Source organism: Tiliqua scincoides, chromosome 8 (assembly GCF_035046505.1).
Source record: "Tiliqua scincoides isolate rTilSci1 chromosome 8, rTilSci1.hap2, whole genome shotgun sequence".
Classification (NCBI taxonomy): domain Eukaryota; kingdom Metazoa; phylum Chordata; class Lepidosauria; order Squamata; family Scincidae; genus Tiliqua; species Tiliqua scincoides.
Genome location: NC_089828.1, coordinates 28,128,197 through 28,146,826, shown reverse-complemented (window position 1 = coordinate 28,146,826; position 18,630 = coordinate 28,128,197). Strand labels below are relative to the sequence as shown.

At 44.1% G+C, this 18,630-nt stretch overlaps 1 protein-coding gene across 11 annotated transcripts in view; it reads left to right on the top strand.

The window, feature by feature from the left end:
* Nucleotides 1–18,630, top strand: part of TCF12 (transcription factor 12) — a 227,631-nt gene that overhangs the window by 128,252 nt on the left and 80,749 nt on the right. For all 11 annotated transcript variants that reach the window (XM_066634769.1, XM_066634768.1, XM_066634761.1 and 8 more), the window contains one exon: nucleotides 970–1,022. In XM_066634769.1, the coding sequence (XP_066490866.1) occupies nucleotides 970–1,022 (53 nt within the window). The remainder of the gene's footprint in view (nucleotides 1–969; nucleotides 1,023–18,630) is intronic.

Below are 18,630 nucleotides of genomic sequence, written 5' to 3'. Positions count from 1 at the left end.
GTTGTAGCACTGCAGTTATTCCCATTAGGGCTGTGCTGAACCCACTCCATGGGCCTCCTTACCTCCTCAGAAAGACCCCCAGGACATGATCGGAAGCCACTTTTGGTCTACTTCTGCTTGCATTCAGGAGGTGTTCCGAGGCACAGGGAGGCCTTCTTGTGCTTCAGAACACCTCCCAGATATGAACGGAAGTTGTTCTGAGGTGTGAGCTCATCATTTGTTGATTGTGGAATCTACAGATGCTGAGCCTGTGAATACCAAGGGCCCACTGTAAATGTATCATGAAGTTACAATAAATAGGAGCTGTCATGAAAGCTGTTATTGAGAATTCCAAGTTATGAATCACATGCAATTAATGTGGCCGACTGAATCTTGGATTCTTAGTCTCTTCTAACATTATAGTTAGAATAAATTTAAAAAAAAAAAATCAGACTGTAGTCCACTGTGAGAACACAAAGAAGCTGTACTCAAGTCATACTGTTCTGCCTTATTCCCAGTGGGCTTGGTCCAAGTATCTATGTTAGACCCTCTAGTTATCGACAATACTTGTACTTTGATCTCTTTTCTCCCTGACCATATGCGCCTTCTATTTCTTTGTGTATTGATTTTGATAATTTTTACAATGCAATTAATTGAATGCTATTCAGTTATTTTTCCTATGGGCAATCTTTGTTTGAGTAGGTTTACTGGGCCATGCTGTTGATCCAAGCCTCAAAGTAGATGAACACATACTAACTGACTATGATGTCAGAGTTTAGCTCTTGGTGTAATTTCTCATACTGATATGAGTTTTGATGTGCGTTGTATGGTTGACCAAAAGAGTCCTCTCATTACATTTCCTACTATTCTAGTTGTGAGAATACATTTTGCAATGTTTTGTTCAAGTTGGCAGTTGTGCTTCAGAACTGCTACTTACTTATCTTTAATATAAGTGCAGCTAATTAGTAACACGTAACTCTTTATACGCAGATTCTTTGCAGACAAAGAAAGTAAGAAAGGTGCCTCCTGGTTTGCCTTCTTCTGTAAGTACTGAGTTTTGCTTTTCAACTTGTAGTAAATGAAGCTGACCTGACACACAATCATTTTAGTTACCATTGTGGTGTTAATGTTTTTTTACTATGTTGTAAAGAGCCAAACGGCTCAGTAGTAGTTTCATTCACAACATCAAATCCTGACTCCCCAAACCATGTTACAGTGAATGAGCATGGTGCTTGAACTAGTTCCTGAAGCAATACTTACCTGGTTTGCCTGAAGTGGACAAAAAAGAGTTAACTGAAGTATTACTGACCCAAGAAACTTCTTGAATAAGAGCCTGTATCACAGTCATTGTGAACCAGTGTACCATGGCTCACTGATGTGCTTTGAGTGGTTTGCAGGTGTGCCATGGGAGTTTGGCAAATTTATTTATTAATAGGGCCTTTGAGGGATGTGAACCCCCCACTAGCAGTATGGTATGCCTTGTCAATTGTCAAGACTAATGGTGTGCCTTGACAATTCTAGTGCCTTGTCAGTGTGCCCTGAGATGAAAACAGTTGAAAATTGCTGCTCTGTCAGGAGCCGTCAGGACTGTTACATCCAACTGAGGAGGAGCTAAGCTGTAAGATTACTCGGCCCTATTGAAGTCAGTGAGAGCAGTAAAGGCAGCATGTTGAAGAGATTCTGGGTGAGGGAGAATAAGGATTTTATCAAGATGGAAACTAAAAGGAAGAACTGGCAGTTAGCCACTACTTATCTGCTTAGAGGATGCCTGTAGTTGAGTGGTTCCCAAATTTTTTCTACTGGTGGCTCCCATGGCCTGCTGGGCCGTTGGCCATGGCTCCTCCATTAGGGCTATAATCCTATACATTGTATAGAATGGCAGGCTTTTTGTGAGGATTCCACAGCTCCCCTGTCTGGTTTCACTGGCTCCCCATGGCTCACAGTTTGGGAATCTCTGCTATAGCTGATGATGCTTGTTCCTCCTTTTCCTGGGGAAAAGCATATGGTGGTATTGGTATTGGTTTTTTCAGCCTGTTGCAGCCGACCATGCTGCATATCCCACCTGTGATTGAGACTCCTTCACTATGTGAATTTCTGGGCAAAGATGTGCTGTTGCTCCCAAGCTCAATAAGGAGGAGGAGCAGAGAGAGAAAGGGGGGGGGACTAAAGAAAAAGGGGAGTACTGTGGAATAAGAGTGCAGATATGTTTGTGACATGAAAGAGGTGATTAATACATGGAAATACATAGACACTGAAGAATGGAGCAAATGTGTTGTGGAGCATGGAGAGAGACAAAGATGGGAGATAGAACTGTTGAGAAACTGTGGAGTTAGAGGAGGGTATCTAAATGCAGGGTTCAGGCCTGTGATGTTACAGTAAGGGGATGGGAAGAGCTATGGAATAGAAAGAGAAAAGGTGATATGGTTAACAGAGGTTCAAAGAAACCTGTGATGGTACAGAGCAGAGAGAACATGCTTTGAGGCATAGAGATAAGAGACATGAACATGATGGGTAAAAAGCACACACTGAGTTAAAACTGTAACAAGGATGCTCTGCTGTGGTTAACATAGTAGTGCTCCTTTTGAGTTAATAAAAATTTAAAAGTGGCCTTCAGTGTGATGCAGGTTGTGTGCCCCTGGTTTAAATATGTCTTTGATGTATATTTTTTAGATCTGATAGCAATGATTTGTAGAAGATCCATATACTTTTACCTACTTGTCCCTGTCATGTGAAATTCCTCTCATGGGAAGAGAGGTGGCTCAGGAACTGTCAGAGAAAATCTCCCGTTATGTCTTTTGATGTTTAATTAGTCATTATGTTGCTGAACAGGAGGACAGACAAAGATTAATAGCTGAGAATTGTAGAAATTTACATTGGTAATAATCCCAGTGGAGCTGAAGACATTAAGATTCGTAGGACATGTACAGCTCAGCTTGCCTCAATAGGACTGAAATTATTAATATGCATAAATCACCAAGTCAGATGTTGGTTGTGAAGCCCTGGTGGATTTTCAAGCCTTCATTAAGCCTTTTTTAACTTGAGCCTAGCATCAGGAAGGCTTTCAGGCAACCAGTTTGTTGATCCCTCTTGCTCAAAAATTTATCCTTTGAGAATAAAAGGCTTTGATGAAAAAGGTTTGGAGGGGTTTGGAAGAAAAATCATTAACGGTGATAATCTAATGCTTTGGGGTTGTTTTGTGGCATTAAAAGTGTCTTATTCTTTAAAGTAAGAAAATTGTTTATAAATGAATCTGCATTTAAAATCCACATCAAATGAAGGCAGGATTCTCCACCCACCCACCCCCTTTCAGAGCAAATAAGAAAGGAGGGAGAGATGCAGACCATGCTTCTTTGTTGTGTAAATGGAGGTGTTGGGCTTTTATTCAGCAGTGCTTAACACATGGCGCAGGTGCACTTGGATGAGTCATAACTCAAAGCCTTGCAGGCTGAATAGAATGCACAAGAGTGAAGCTGCAGAAGCAAAATGGGTTGGTTCTTTCTGAAGTGGAGCTAGTGCTTGCCCTCTGTTACGTTCTTCAAGAGGAACTGAAGCCAAGCTCCTCTGTTTACAGTATTCTTTTTTCTTTTTCCAGATGTAAGAGAGATATTTTGGGCAGCCTGGGGGCAGCTGTGTTCTGAACCTTCAGCTTACCTGGAAGCTAGGCATGCAGCTGGAGACACTCTTAAAAAAGTGTTTGCTTGCCTATGCTCTTGGGCTGAATAGCTGCTTGATAAACTCAAGAACACCATGCCAAAAAAAAAAAAAATTACTATTCTCAAACCTAGGAGTCATTTTCCCCTTCTTCTCCTTCCCCCACTCCCAGCAAGGGAGCTAAAAATAGAGTGGTAATTTACATTTTATTCCTTATGTATTATGCAGGAAAGCTTTCAGACATACTGAGGACTTCTAGTAGACTTAAGAGCCAAGACAGATTGAAACGTGTAACATGTCATTCCTGAAACTGAGTGATCTAAAATTAACTTAAGTTAGACTAGCTACGTAATTAGATTTTTGAAAACTATGGAAAAGTATTTTTCTTATTCTGCACAACTCTTCAGAAAATACTACTAATGCAAGGAGTGTGTGTGTCCTCTTCATTTTTTTCTGTTTAAAAGAAATATATAATGGGAGAAGAATGAATTCAGAACAAATCAGTGATGGTAATAAGAACAGTCAACAGAAACCTGTATGATGCAACAATGGGCCCTAACCAACTTTTGAGCACTGACTTATCCACAGTGCCCTAACCGTGAGGAGGCCCCCTTGACTGCCTCCCCACTACAGGTTGCAGCGCATGCCACATTGGCACAGTTACGTCAGTGCTAGAAAGTTGGTTAGGATTGCACCCAATGTATTTTGCACCTATTTTATAAATTATTTTACGAAAGGTACTAGTACTGCATTATAAAGATATTAATATCTTTAGTGGAATAATTTATGAATAATTGGTGCTGATATACATAGTTTATATATTATAATAAAAACAAATGCTTATGTAATCTATAACAATTTTATTTTTCTTAAAATAATAATAATAAAATATTTAATGTAAACTTCAAATTTCTTTGAAAGATTATGATCAAATGTGGCGTAGGATCAGATCTTCATCAGCTTTTTGGATACATTTATGAGCCCTTGAATCTGGAACAAAAGGAATTTGACTACAGTTAGAATTAAAGAAGAAGCACCATGGCATAATCAGTGCTCAGCAAATTCTGTAAGAGGTTATCTGGAATTAAACTCATGTTAAGACTTCTCATGTTACATTTTATTGCATTTTTTCAGACCTAGGATGATCATGTTCCTGTTTAGGAATGCGATATGCCCATATGTGGGTCGCTCACAGGTGCCTGAACTCCAAAAGCAGCTTTATATTGCCACGCATCTGTGAATGACTTGCATGAATCACTGTTTGAGCAGAGTTAAATTCAAGTACAGGTGTGTGGTCCTTAGCAACGTTCCAGCTAACGCCAGGATTACATAACTCAGTGTTTCTCGCTGTGGGTCAGGACCCACTAGGTGGGTCGCAAGCCAATTTCAGGTGGGTCACCATTCATTTCAATATTTTATTTTTATCATATTAGACTTGATGCTTCCATGGTATGTAACATTTGGGGAAACGTTAGAGAGCTATACTTTAACAAGCTACTATGTATATTCTTTAAACAATGATAGTACATGGAACTCACTCCTGGTTAAGTGTGGATAGGATTGCAACCTAGGATTGTTAAAAAAAAATTTCCTGCTTGAGGATGTCACTTCTGATAGTGACATCACTTCCGGTGGATCCTGACAGATTCTCATTCTAAAAAGTGGATCCCGGTACTAAATGTGTGAGAACCACTGACATAACTGATGACCACATGTGGTGGTTTTTTGGCTGCACACACCCCAACCTTCTGAATGCAAGGGTAGCTCTGTTCCCCTTGACTCTGGAGGGTTGTCTGAGCCTCCCAGAGGCAGGGCATACCTGCATGCTTCCTCTTCAAGGCTCAGACTCAGGGAAATTACATCTCTTGTGCGATTTCTGTGAAATTGGATGTCGTGAGAGACTTGATTTTCCTCAGTCTGAGCTTCACAGAGGCAGCGTGTGGATGCGCCCTGCGTCTTGGAAGCTCAGACGACCCTCCGGAGGGGAGCGGAGCGGAGCTCCCTGCAGAGGGTCCGGAGTACATCAAGCACTGCTTGATGACAAGGATCACGGTCTCGATCCCTGTTTTTAAGTTGCGCATGACTGTACTAAAGTGCAATCTGAATTATGAATCAGGTTAAACATAAATTACTTTTGATAAAAGAAATAATTTAACACTCCAACAGAGCAAATGGAAAGGAAAATATTATTAAAAACAAGCTAGTAAAAAACAGGGGAGGTACTAATATTTGTTTAAACATATAGTAATTGTATGATTTTTAAAAAGCATTATTAGGTTTTTGAATGAAATCTTTAAAATTCATCAATTTTTGTACAGCTAGAAAACAATTGAACTATTCACTAGCAATTTGTATCGATGTTTATCGCCCCCCGCCATTAGCTAGTGGTTGATGGTGCCTCTCAGAGTTTTTCCTCTCTTTACTGGAATACTCAACAAATCTGTGCTTGTACTCCTGAGTCCCTGCACCCATTACAAGTCGGATGCCTCCCTCCCAGCCCTAGTCTCTACCATATTCCACCTGCCTCCACCCTGCACTGACTTACCAGCCCTAAGGCTCTTTCTCTGGCTGCTTGCAGAAGCAGCCTAGCCACACTGAATGGTGTGTAACATTTTCTGACAACTGTAAGTGGCCTTGCAAGGCCAGTCTAATCCTATTAGGATTAGACTGCAAGTTACTGTTTCCCATGGATGCTGCTGTAATTAGTGGATATTAATGTGCATTGTTAACTGATTTGTGTTAAACAAGAGAGAAAATAGATGCCAAAACTTTGCAGATCTACCATCCACTCACAGCTTCATGTGGTCAGGAACGGTGTTGTTCTTTTCAGTATCAGGATGTGCACACATTTATTATGCATGTAGAGCATTCCCTAACATTGTAAAATAGGTCATCCCCTATTCTATGCATGTGCTGGAACGTCTGGATTCTGTGAGGGAAGGCCAAAAGTTCTTACCCTCACCGTAATCCGAATGTGCTAGGGATCTGAAATTTGGTCCACTGACCCTTCCTTTTCTACATATCCACCACCTAGGACCACACACTTCTCACATCTATGGAACAGTTCTTTAACACCATCATTGCAGAAGTCTGCAGATTTGGAGGCAAACCAGCCCTCCACAGTAGTAATGACCTCATAATTGTGGAAACCCCCCCCCCCCCCCGTAAATGTTTCTTCATATTTGGGAACTGGAAGAAGTCTGAAGTTTCCAGGTTGGGAGAGTATGGGGGATAGGACAGAGGTTCATAGCTACGATTGTGCACAAAAGTGTCTGTTCTTGCAGCTGGATGTGCAGGTGCATTTGACAGCAGACCACATCTCTTTTCATTGATAACATCTCGTAACTTTTGTAGTAATTTCTTGTAGTATGTCCTGGTTATTGTCAACCCTTTTTGAAAGTAATCTGTCAATATTACATTTTTGTCCTCAAACACAGACAATATGATCCTGCTGGTTGACTGTTGCACTTTAGCCTTTTGGGGGTGAGTGATGAGGCATGTTTCCATGTTTTGCTCATTTCTTTGAAAGAAGAAAGAAGGGTTCCACTAAACAAAGGAAACTAAAGGTTTCATTTCTGGAAAGAAGGGTTCCACTAAATCCAGGAGGGTGCCCGCATGGCTAACCAGCCAAGTTAGAGAGGCTGTGAAGGGCAAGGAAGCTTCCTTCCGTAAATGGAAGTCTTGCCCTAATGAGGGAAATAAAAAGGAACATAAACTGTGGCAAAAGAAATGTAAGAAGGTGATACTGGAGGCCAAGCGAGACTATGAGGAACGCATGGCCAGCAACATTAAGGGGAATAATAAAAGCTTCTTCAAATATGTTAGAAGCAGGAAACCCGCCAGAGAAGCGGTTGGCCCTCTGGATGGTGAGGGAGGGAAAGGGGAGATAAAAGGAGACTAAGAGATGGCAGAGAAATTAAATGAGTTCTTTGCATCTGTCTTCACGGCAGAAGACCTCGGGCAGATACCGCTGCCCGAACGGCCCCTCCTGACCGAGGAGTTAAGTCAGATAGAGGTTAAAAGAGAAGATGTTTCAGACCTCATTGATAAATTAAAGATCAATAAGTCTCCGGGCCCTGATGGCATCCACCCAAGGGTTATAAAGGAATTGAAGAATGAAGTTGCAGATCTCTTGACTAAGGTATGCAACTTGTCCCTCAAAACGGCCATGGTGCCAGAAGATTGGAGGATAGCAAATGTCATGCCTGTTTTTAAAAAGGGAAAGAGGGGGGACCCGGGAAACTATAGGCCAGTCAGCCTAACATCCATACCAGGTAAGATGGTGGAATGCCTCATCAAAGATAGGATCTCAAAACACATAGACGAACCGGCCTTGCTGAGGGAGAGTCAGCATGGCTTCTGTAAGGGTAAGTCTTGCCTCACGAACCTTATAGAATTCTTTGAAAAGGTCAACAGGCCATGTGGATGCGGGAGAACCCGTGGACATTATATATCTGGACTTTCAGAAAGCGTTTGACACGGTCCCTCACCAAAGGCTACTGAAAAAACTCCACAGTCAGGGAATTAGAGGACAGGTCCTCTCATGGATTGAGAACTGGTTGGAGGCCAGGAAGCAGAGAGTGGGTGTCAATGGGCAATTTTCACAATGGAGAGAGGTGAAAAGTGGTGTGCCCCAAGGATCTGTCCTGGGACCAGTGCTTTTCAACCTCTTCATAAATGACCTGGAGACAGGGTTGAGCAGTGAAGTGGCTAAGTTTGCAGACGACACCAAACTTTTCCGAGTGGTAAAGACCAGAAGTGATTGTGAGGAGCTCCAGAAGGATCTCTCCAGACTGGCAGAATGGGCAGCAAAATGGCAGATGCGCTTCAATGTCAGTAAGTGTAAAGTCATGCACATTGGGGCAAAAAATCAAAACTTCACATATAGGCTGATGGGTTCTGTGCTGTCTGTGACAGATCAGGAGAGAGATCTTGGGGTGGTGGTGGACAGGTCGATGAAAGTGTCGACCCAATGTGCGGCGGCAGTGAAGAAGGCCAATTCTATGCTTGGGATCATTAGGAAGGGTATTGAGAACAAAACGGCTAGTATTATAATGCCGTTGTACAAATCGATGGTAAGGCCACACCTGGAGTATTGTGTCCAGTTCTGGTCGCCGCATCTCAAAAAAGACATAGTGGAAATGGAAAAGGTGCAAAAGAGAGCGACTAAGATGATTACGGGGCTGGGGCACCTTCCTTATGAGGAAAGGCTACGGCGTTTGGGCCTCTTCAGCCTAGAAAAGAGACGCTTGAGGGGGGACATGATTGAGACATACAAAATTATGCAGGGGATGGTCAGAGTGGATAGAGAGATGCTCTTTACACTCTCACATAATACCAGAACCAGGGGACATCCACTAAAATTGAGTGTTGGGCGGGTTAGGACAGACAAAAGAAAATATTTCTTTACTCAGCGTGTGGTCGGTCTGTGGAACTCCTTGCCACAGCATGTGGTGCTGGCGTCTAGCTTAGACGCCTTTAAAAGGGGATTGGACAAGTTTCTGGAGGAAAAATCCATTATGGGGTACAAGCCATGATGTGTATGCGCAACCTCCTGATTTTAGAAATGGGTTATGTCAGAATGCCAGATGCAAGGGAGGGCACCAGGATGAGGTCTCTTGTTATCTGGCGTGCTCCCTGGGGCATTTGGTGGGCCGCTGTGAGATACAGGAAGCTGGACTAGATGGGCCTATGGCCTGATCCTGTGGGGCTGTTCTTATGTTCTTATGTTCTTTGGTTTCGGGTTCTCATAGGTGTTCTCAGCATTCATCCATGGCCATTTAAAAGTCCTCCTTATTCTTGTGGTATGGGTCCAAAATGCTTTGAGCTCATTCCACACATTGCTGTTTGTGGGAAGATGCCAGCAACCTGGGAATCTACCATGCGGCCACCTTGCTCATATGTAAGAAGTTATGCAGTATCTTGTAGACTGCCTCCCTATTAACATTCACCTCCCTAGCTAAGAAATTAATAGTCACACATATATCTTCAAGCACTAGCTGTTCAACTTTTGCCACCACCACACTTGGTTCTGTGACTGTTGATGGATGGTCTCCTCTTGGCTGGAGCAAACATATTTGAATTCCTGTTTCCATCATTTGATAGTCGCATACGATGGACATTTCCTCACCACACACAGCTGACATCTCTTCATGGATTGTTTGTGCAGACTTCCCATGAAGATGGAGATGAACTGTATCATAGCTCGATTTTGTTTAGCCTGACACCTTCTCCTAAACCCATGGTTCTAACTCTGGTTTAATAGAACCTTTAATGCTAAAAACCGGCATGCATATTTTGAAGGTCCCCACCTATAATTGTGTGGAATTACATAAGTTTAACATACCTATAACATGGTGAGCGTAATAACTTTTTGAATTTATTTTTAGTCTTGTAAAGCTAGGTGGATCATGATAGTGTGTGTGATTTTTTTAAAGTGGGTTCTGGTGCTAAAAGGTTTGCAAACCTCTGCTTTATTAGAAAAGATTATCTTTTCCAGACTCCCCCCCCCTGCTCCGTGGAGCCTCATTTTCTCACCTTATCACTCTTTTATTTTAATGCTATTTAGGGGGAAGCTGTGAATCTCAACCCAGCCAGCCCAAACAAAAAATGTGTTGGATTTAAAATGGATTTTGTCCCAAATCACATTGAACTGGTTTAAATATAAGATCTTTAACTGAACTGGGCACTGGGTAGTGCTGAAAATCTTACTGATTTTTGTGGGGGGAAGGGGTTGAGGTTATCACAGGCAGGCGATAGAGAGAATTCACTTTGTAGAACAGAGTTTGCTTCCCCCTTTTTATTTGTTTTACTTTAATTATTTATAGTATATATTTTAATTTAATTATTTATAGCCAACATATCTAAGGAAAATGGTGCAATTTCAGCGCATGCTGCATTCTCAGGAAAACATTTTCTGCTTGATCATGTCACTTCCAGCCATGACGTCACTTCTAGGTTAATGACACCATTTCTGGTGGGTCATGGATAGACTGTCATTCTAAAAAGTGGGTCTTGGTGCTAAAAAATTTGAAAACCACTGAAGACACTTGAGAGTGCTTTTCTTTGGCAAGAAGTCATAGGTCCTCCTTCATATTGTCCATATACAGACATACCCTGGTATCTGCGGAGGTTCAGTTCCGGACCCCCCCCCCGGCGGTTATCGGGCTTGCCCCCATGCCCCTCCTCCACATCCATTAGAGCAGCCATTTTCAACCACTGTGCCGTGGCACACTGGTGTGCTGCAGATGGTCCACAGGTGTGCCTCAGGAGTTTGGGGAGGGTCATTTATTAGTATGGCCATTGGGGAATTTGAGCCCCCAACCAGCAGCATGGTGTGCCTTGTCAATTGTCAAATACTGATGGTGTGCCTTGGCAATTCTAGCACCTTGTCAGTGTGCCATGAGATGAAAAGGGTTGAAAATCACTGCATTAGAGCAGTTTTAAGACTTACCCAGGTGAAGATTCTTCCTTAAATGAGTTTGCTGTAAGTTTAGCAGCTCATAGCAACCTTTGGCTGTGCAATTGCGGATACAGGGTGCCCCCTGTGTAGCACTTGCCAACAAAACAGTTCATAAAGTGGTTTATATTACCTGCCCCATCTTAGCTTTCCAATTTAACCTCTCTTCTTCACACCAATAAACTAGATCAGGGTGATGTGACAGACATATGTGGAAACACTTAGAATATATATAGAGAGATCTTTTACTCCACCTCTTTTACTGATAACTAATTGTGGAGGGCTTAAAACAGCTCCTAATGCCCTGTGCCGCTATGCAGCAGCTCTGGAATGTTCTCTGCTGTATCCAGTGTGGGAAAAGAAGCTGCTGGAGGTCTCCCCAAGGTAAGGGGACATTTGTCCCCTTGCCCCAGGGAAGACCCCAGCATCTGCTCGTGTTACTCAGGCCTATGCTATCAAAATTGCTGGCACAAATTGGAGCAACCTTGTGTTGAGTTTTCAGGCCCTGGGGGATAGGATATGGTGGTATCACTACTGCCATTCCCACCCCCCCCTTCCAGGCATGACCCACCCCCTCCTGACCCTCCCTCACCCTGTTACTCCTCTACTGGTGCTGGTAAATTGGTGCAGGCCTTCCTGCCAGCACCGTGATTGTCTGTGCTGTTACAGTATGCTCTGCCGGTGCTATTATGGATTGGATTGTGCTGCAGATTTAAGATACTGTAATATTGAAAGAAGTCATCAAGGTGATCATTTTGGAATCTGTTGAAGAGCAGTAGTTGCTGGCTCCTATATAGTTAGCTATCCCCAGTATCTAGCAGTCCAACATTCAGCAGTATGTTCAAGTTGATGAACAACTTTGTCTTGACTCAAGTCTGAACCCTCTCCTCTTTTCAGTAGTCTAGTTCTAATGTATGAGCTTGCCAACTCCAGTCTGCCATGGTTTCTAAAGGTTGATTTATGCTGTATAAAATAAACACTTGCTTTTGCTTGCTTAAAACTCATTGTGTGCTCATTTCCATCAGGTTAAATTAAAAATATTCTTATTTGTGGGAAGAACTGGATTATACAGCCATCTACAGGAAACTGTCCAAACTGCATCATCATTTTGATATTCTGTATTATATCTTGTTTTGAGATTAATGCAAAGGTATCATTAAAAGGATCTAAATGTGAAAATATAAAAATTTAGTGTTGAACCAGCAGGGGGACCCCTTTCCTTTTTACATTTTAAGAGTTAGAGTTAATTCTGGAGCTTGTCTGTATTTGTTGTAGTATTTTAATTCAGTGTGTACTGAATGCATGCACTCCTAGCTCATGTCAGATTAGCTCTGAATTAACTAATCAGAATTTCCCAAAGTTGGGAAATGGCTCTGCTCTTTCCTAAATTAATCTGAATTCAACCTGGCCTAGCCTAGTCACCCCTGATCCTTCAGCCCCACTTCCCTTTAGAGACCATATTAACTGGCTGGGACAGCAGCAGCAGTGACAGTGGTACCGGCTTGGGGAAATAGGGAGTTATTTTCCTTTCATTCCTCCTGAACCAGTGCCTGTCACTGTCATGCTGTATTGACCTGGTGGCTCTTGGGAAATACAGCAATAGCCCTTGAAAAATAAATGAAGGGCCACTGGTATCTACATGTTGTGCCAAGCATTGACCGGAGTGGAGGGGGACACATTTCTCATTTCTACCAGGAACACTTTTGTGATGAATGCAATTAAACTTAGGCTAGAGCTCACTTTGGAGCCTATTCTGTGACAGTGACAGCAGCAAAGAAATTTTACTTCACCACCACTATTACATCAGCACAGTCATTCAGTGGAACTTTTCTTAGTAGTGAGGGGTTTTTTGCATCTAGACTCCCCACGTTGATGGCAAAGAACCATTGGTGGTCTACTGTGAGCAGTTTGCAAGATACTGTACTGATAAAATCACATTGGTTTCAAATTTGATTCTACTTTGAGTGGTCCATTATGTTCCTAGGACATTTGCTATGGTCCATTTTGATCCATACGGGGGTGCCCAAACTCCGGTCTGGGGGCCACTTGCAGCCCTCAAGGCCTCCCAGTCTGGCCTGTGGGGAGCCCCCAGTCTCCAATGAGCCTCTGACCCTCAGAGACTTTCTGGAGCCCATGCTGGCCCAAGGCAACTGCTCGCAGCATAGGGCAACTGGATAAGCTCCACTGCTTGCTGCTTCACGTCTATGATGCAACTGTGGCAGTGATGGAAAGGCCAGACGTGCTTTGTGCAAGGCCTTTTATAGGCCTTGAACTATTGCAAGACCTTCATTCATTCATATAAGTTCCATCGCTAATATATTCATTTATGTAAATTTATTCAAATTTTAAATGTAAATTCTTTTTTTCCGGGCCCCTGACACAGTGTCAGAGAGATGATGTGGCCCTCCTGCAGAAAAGTTTGGACACCCCTGGTTTATACCAATGGTTCTCAAACTTTTACCACCAGGACCTACTTTTTAGACTGAGAATCTGTCAGGACCCACCAGAAGTGATGTCATGACCAGAAGTGACATCATCCAGTAGGAAGAGTTTTAACAATCCTAGGCTGCAATCATACGTACACTTACCCAGGAGTAAGTTCCATTTACTATCATTGTTAAAGCATATATATAGTAGTCTGTTTAAAAGTACAGGTCTGTAACATTTCCCCAAATGCAGTCACATACCATGGAAGCATCAAGTCTAATATATTAAAAATAAAATATTGAAATGAATGGGATATTGGTGAAATGAATAGGATATTGGTGTCTGCTGCTGCTGTGAAGAGCCTCTCTCTCCTGCACCCCCTCCCTCCATTGCAAGATCTGCTGCCTTAGGTCCTGCATAAGATTGGGCTGCCAAAGGAAAAAAGTTTCTAATTTAAAGAATTACAGATTGTAAAAGCTCAAATATCAAAAGGTACACCACAATATACTCTTCACCAAAAGGTCAATAGCACCTTGACCTAACAGACCCCTTTTCATCAAAAGATCAATAAAAAAATAGCAATTTGACCTAACAGATGTATATTCCTAATTATAGTGATGACTTTTTTTTTTGTACTATGTATGGTGAATATGTTGAAATAGAAATAAAAGGGAAGGAGTTCAAGGAATCTTTACTCTTTTACCTTTGTCCCTGTACTAAGATGGAGAAAGGAGGGGGAGAGAGAGAATGGTGTTTTAAAAGAGAGTTTAAAGCACATTTATAGTTATGTGAGTTCATGAAGTGGTTTGAAGCTTTGCAGGGATTCAGAAGATCTGAACAGCATCGAGACCCTAGCTTGACATGACACACATAGAGGTTAAACTAGATCAAATATCAGTGTCTAGTTCATCCAGCCATTCAAGGGCAGAGTTACCTTCGGTAAAAAAGTCAGACCATGGGCCAGTATACGCCCTCAGTTTGTAGCCAGACATAATGTGGTTTATGATTTGGCGGGGAAACCCACAATCACACTGTGGGGTAGATACTAACCCCCATTTGAACATTGCGTCCTGACAAACACCATGTAGGGTACGAATCCTGTTCAAAGTTTTCCAGTACTGGCGAGGTAACTTGAAACCTTGTGTAACTGGCACCTTGTGTAGGATCGTCTATATATCTACCTGTTTCTGGGCATTCGACTGCCCATTTAACTTTCCATTGGGTATTGATGTTAAAATGTATAAATGTATAACATAAATGTATACATAAATGTATAACCTTGTGGTTGAATGAAAATTTAGATGAATGCTGGTACACATCCCTGGTGCACAATAAAGGAGGATATTTTTACCTGAGGAGAGTCAAAATGCAGTTTAGCAGAGGATTTTGCTCAAGGGATTGATCCAGTACATGGCTTGGGATCTAGATATGCATGGGAGAACTTTATATTTCATGAACCTGTCTGCATAATATATCATCATCTGGGTTCTGCTGCACAGTACACTGCCTACTAAGGTGTAGCTGGTGGAGACATGGAACAGGGTCATTTCAGTGTCTCTGCACTGCCTGTTTTTAAGTTGGTAGCAAATACATTTTTGTTTCACTGGTTTTCCTTTGATTATTCTGGTGTGCTTAGGTTTTATTTTTACTCATGCTATCTTCTGGTTTTTGTTTTTTATTTGGTCTCTTTGTTCTGTCAGTTATGGTGTTTTATTTGGTTGTTTAACTTTGTTTTTAGTGAAGTTGTAAGCTGCCTTGGTGACTTTGTTATTAGAGTAGAAAGGCAGCCTATAAACTTTTAAAATAAAAATTTAACTTTGTCTGATCCTCTTTTCCTTTTTCTTGTTATCCCTTTGAGGAGAGGCAAATTTTCTGCCTTGTAGACAATACTGACTTGCCATAAAATCTCAGGGCTAGAAGAGTGAAGTTCTGGTGGTGGTGTTACTGTCACTGACTCATGGGATTGCCAAGGCTTAATAAACCTATTGATGGACACTTGGAGAATAGTGGGGCAGAAGTTGCTTCTGCATGGCATAGACCAGGTGTGTCCAAACCCCGGCCCTGGGGCCACTTGCAGCCCTTGAGGACTTCCAATCCGGCCCGCAGGGAGTCCCCAGTCTCCAATGAGCCTCTGGCCCTCCAGAGACTTGCTGGAGCCCGCACTGGCCTGACACAACTGCTGTCAGCATGATGGCCAACAGTTTGACCTCTCACGTGAGCTGTAGGTGAGGGCTCCCTCCACTGCTTACTGTTTCACACCTGTGATAAAGCAGTGGCAGCAACGGAAAGGCTGGTCTTGCTTTGTGCAAGGCCTTTTATAGGCCTTGAACTATTGCAAGATCTTCATTCATTCATATAAGTTCTATCTCTAATATATTCATTTATGAAAATTTATGAAAATTTGAAATGTAAATTAATTCTTTTTTTCCCCGGCCCCTGACACAGTGTCAGAGAGATGATGTGGCCCTCCTGCCAAAAAGTTTGGACACTCTGGCATAGACATTTGTAATTTGATCTCTTTGTTCACTTTCATTGTTAATGAAATTTGAAGAAATGGGATTTCTCTCAGTTTGATGAGTTCTATCCATCTAATTGTAAGATTTGTTCTTGACATGGCATTCGAAAGGTAAAGAACAAGTGTGTTGATTCGGGGTATCACTGATCCAGTTATGTTCTCTTTGTATTGTATGAGAATTATGAGTCGGGTGCTGACTATGGTTAAATGTTCATTTTAAAAACTACGGCTTCAGAGTCTAATGTAGGGGGCAAATGTGTTCAGTACTTTTGTGATAAGTAATTTCTAGGAACTCTTTCCCACAAAAGAATCTACTTTGGACTATTGTGCCCTGTCTTGCTACTTCCAGCAACCTGAGATATTTATGCATGAGTAAGACTGATAGGTTAGGAAGGACTCCTGTTGCAGGAAACAGCTTGAAGCCTCTTCCCCTACTAGTGAATCTACTCATAATTAAGCACCCCAACAAAATGTCAAAGCTTCAGTTGGTCTGTTGAGCTTGGCATGGATTCCTAATACAGTTCTAGCAGCAAAACATGTCCTGAAAACAGAAGCTCTGACTTTGAGATGGGAATTCCTGTTTCTTGTTCTTTTGTTTGTAAAACTGGACCAAAGCATTTGCTTTGCTTTGTCATACGGTATATTCTAATGCAGGGGTGCTCAATATGTCGCTCGTGATCTACCGGTCGATCGCAAGGGCAAAATGAGTTGATCACGGAGCCTGAGCACCCCTGGCGTAGCCCCTAATGCCCCGCGGTGCTGCCAAGCGCAGATTGCCCCGCGGAGGTTGCGGCGCTGCTCGGAGGCTACTGGGAAGTGTAGTTCGGCACGGCGTGTTCTCCGCATTGTGGTGCCGGGGAGGACTCCATCCCCCAGCATGCTCTGCGGGCCGGGAGCCAGACGCGAGGCGAGTGGACGGTGCGGGGAGGAGGAGATGACGAAGGCGACGACTGAGGAGCAGCAGCAGGAGGAGGCGGAGGCTGGTCTGGCCACGTCGCATGGGGGTTGCCGCCGCCTCTCCTCACCGCCGCTCGGCCTGCAGCGCCTGCCAGGGAGGCCCCGGAGCGGCTCGGCCGGGCAGCATGTGCCTGGGTGGGGGCAGAGAGAGACGGATGCCTGGGGGGGCGAGGAGGGGCTTCTCTGGGGGGCTACTGCGGCCTCTCCAGGTTCTGCGCAGTGGGCTGAGGGGCTCAAGCTGTCCAGTGGGTCGCACCTGGGGGGAGGCAGCTGACTGGGCACGCTGCAGGACACGGCCCCATACCGGCCATTTTCAACTGCTGCGCCATGTGCGCAGTCGCCGTTTGTCGCTCTGCTCGTGCCCCCTCCCCCTCAGCGCCTGGGCTGGACAGGAGAGGCTGGAGCTGCGGCAACGCAGGCTGCCGGACAAGGTTCGTGGGGGGGAGGGAGAAGAGAGCCTCGCGTCGCCTCCCCGCTGTGCAGGCCTCGGCCCCGCGGGGCGGGGGATGCCGTGAGAGGAAGCGCCCCTCTGCCAGCCTCGAGGGTGGCTTCTCTCCAGCCCACCCTCAGGGCTAGAGGGTGGCCTGGGCACGGCCCTGGGAAGGTGGGTGGCTGCGGGGGTGAAGCTCCCTCCCTGCCTGCCTGCCAGGCTTGTCTGGAGCCGGCTGGGCTGGCTTGTAGGGAGAGGAGGAGGAGGATGTTCTGTGCTGGCTTCCATGGGAATGGCCGGAGGTGGGGGCGGCGCCTTGCTGGTTTGGCACCCTCGCTGGGTGGGTGGGAGGCAGGCCTGAGTGTGTCACTCCAAGGGACCGTGCCTGTGCCAAGGCGACACCCACAGCCCTCCTTCCTCTGTCTCCCCCCACCCACCCACAGGGTGAGGTGTTGATGGGACTCTGCTCTGGGTGGCAGCGCAGCCTTTGGGCCTGTGCCAGGGGCTTCCTGTGGCTAAGCACTGGCACAAGGTGCTCTTATGTTTGGGTGGTTGGGTGGGTGGCAGAGATGTGCAGTGGGTGGGGAGGCAGGTGAGGCAGAGCCTCCCCACTGGAGTCCTTTGCAAAGCGCTGCCACCCTGTGAGGCACCCAAGCACCCACCACCCACGCGCAGAGCTCTGCCTCACCTGCCTCCCCACCCAGCACATTGTACACATAAATGTTATGTGTTATGATGGCACAAACATTGTAAAAAAACTCTGGTAGATCTCCGGGCCTTGCTGAGTTTCAAAGTAGCTCCCGAGCCAAAAAAGTGTGAGCACCCCTGTTCTAATGCATAATACCTTAATCCTGGAACAGTTGCTGATGATTGAGATTTAGATATGTTAACATACCTTGCCTGCAGAAGTGTGAACATCAGTGCAAACGTTTTATAGAAAGACAAATCATATGCCCTTACATGATGTTGTGGGGACCCACTGTAGATACTCACTTATAAGGCGAGAAATTTCTGCCAATAAATCAAGTGCAAGTCACCTTACCTTATCTGCAAGGTCACTTGGGTCAGGGCTGTTTCAGGCACATAGTGCAGCAGAGATAATGGCAGAGCAATCAATCTATATGGCAACCAGGCTTCAAGGCTAGCTGCAGCCAAAGTTAACCTTTTATTCTCCTCCTGAGAAAAAAAAGGAAGCCAGATCTCAAGGCTTCC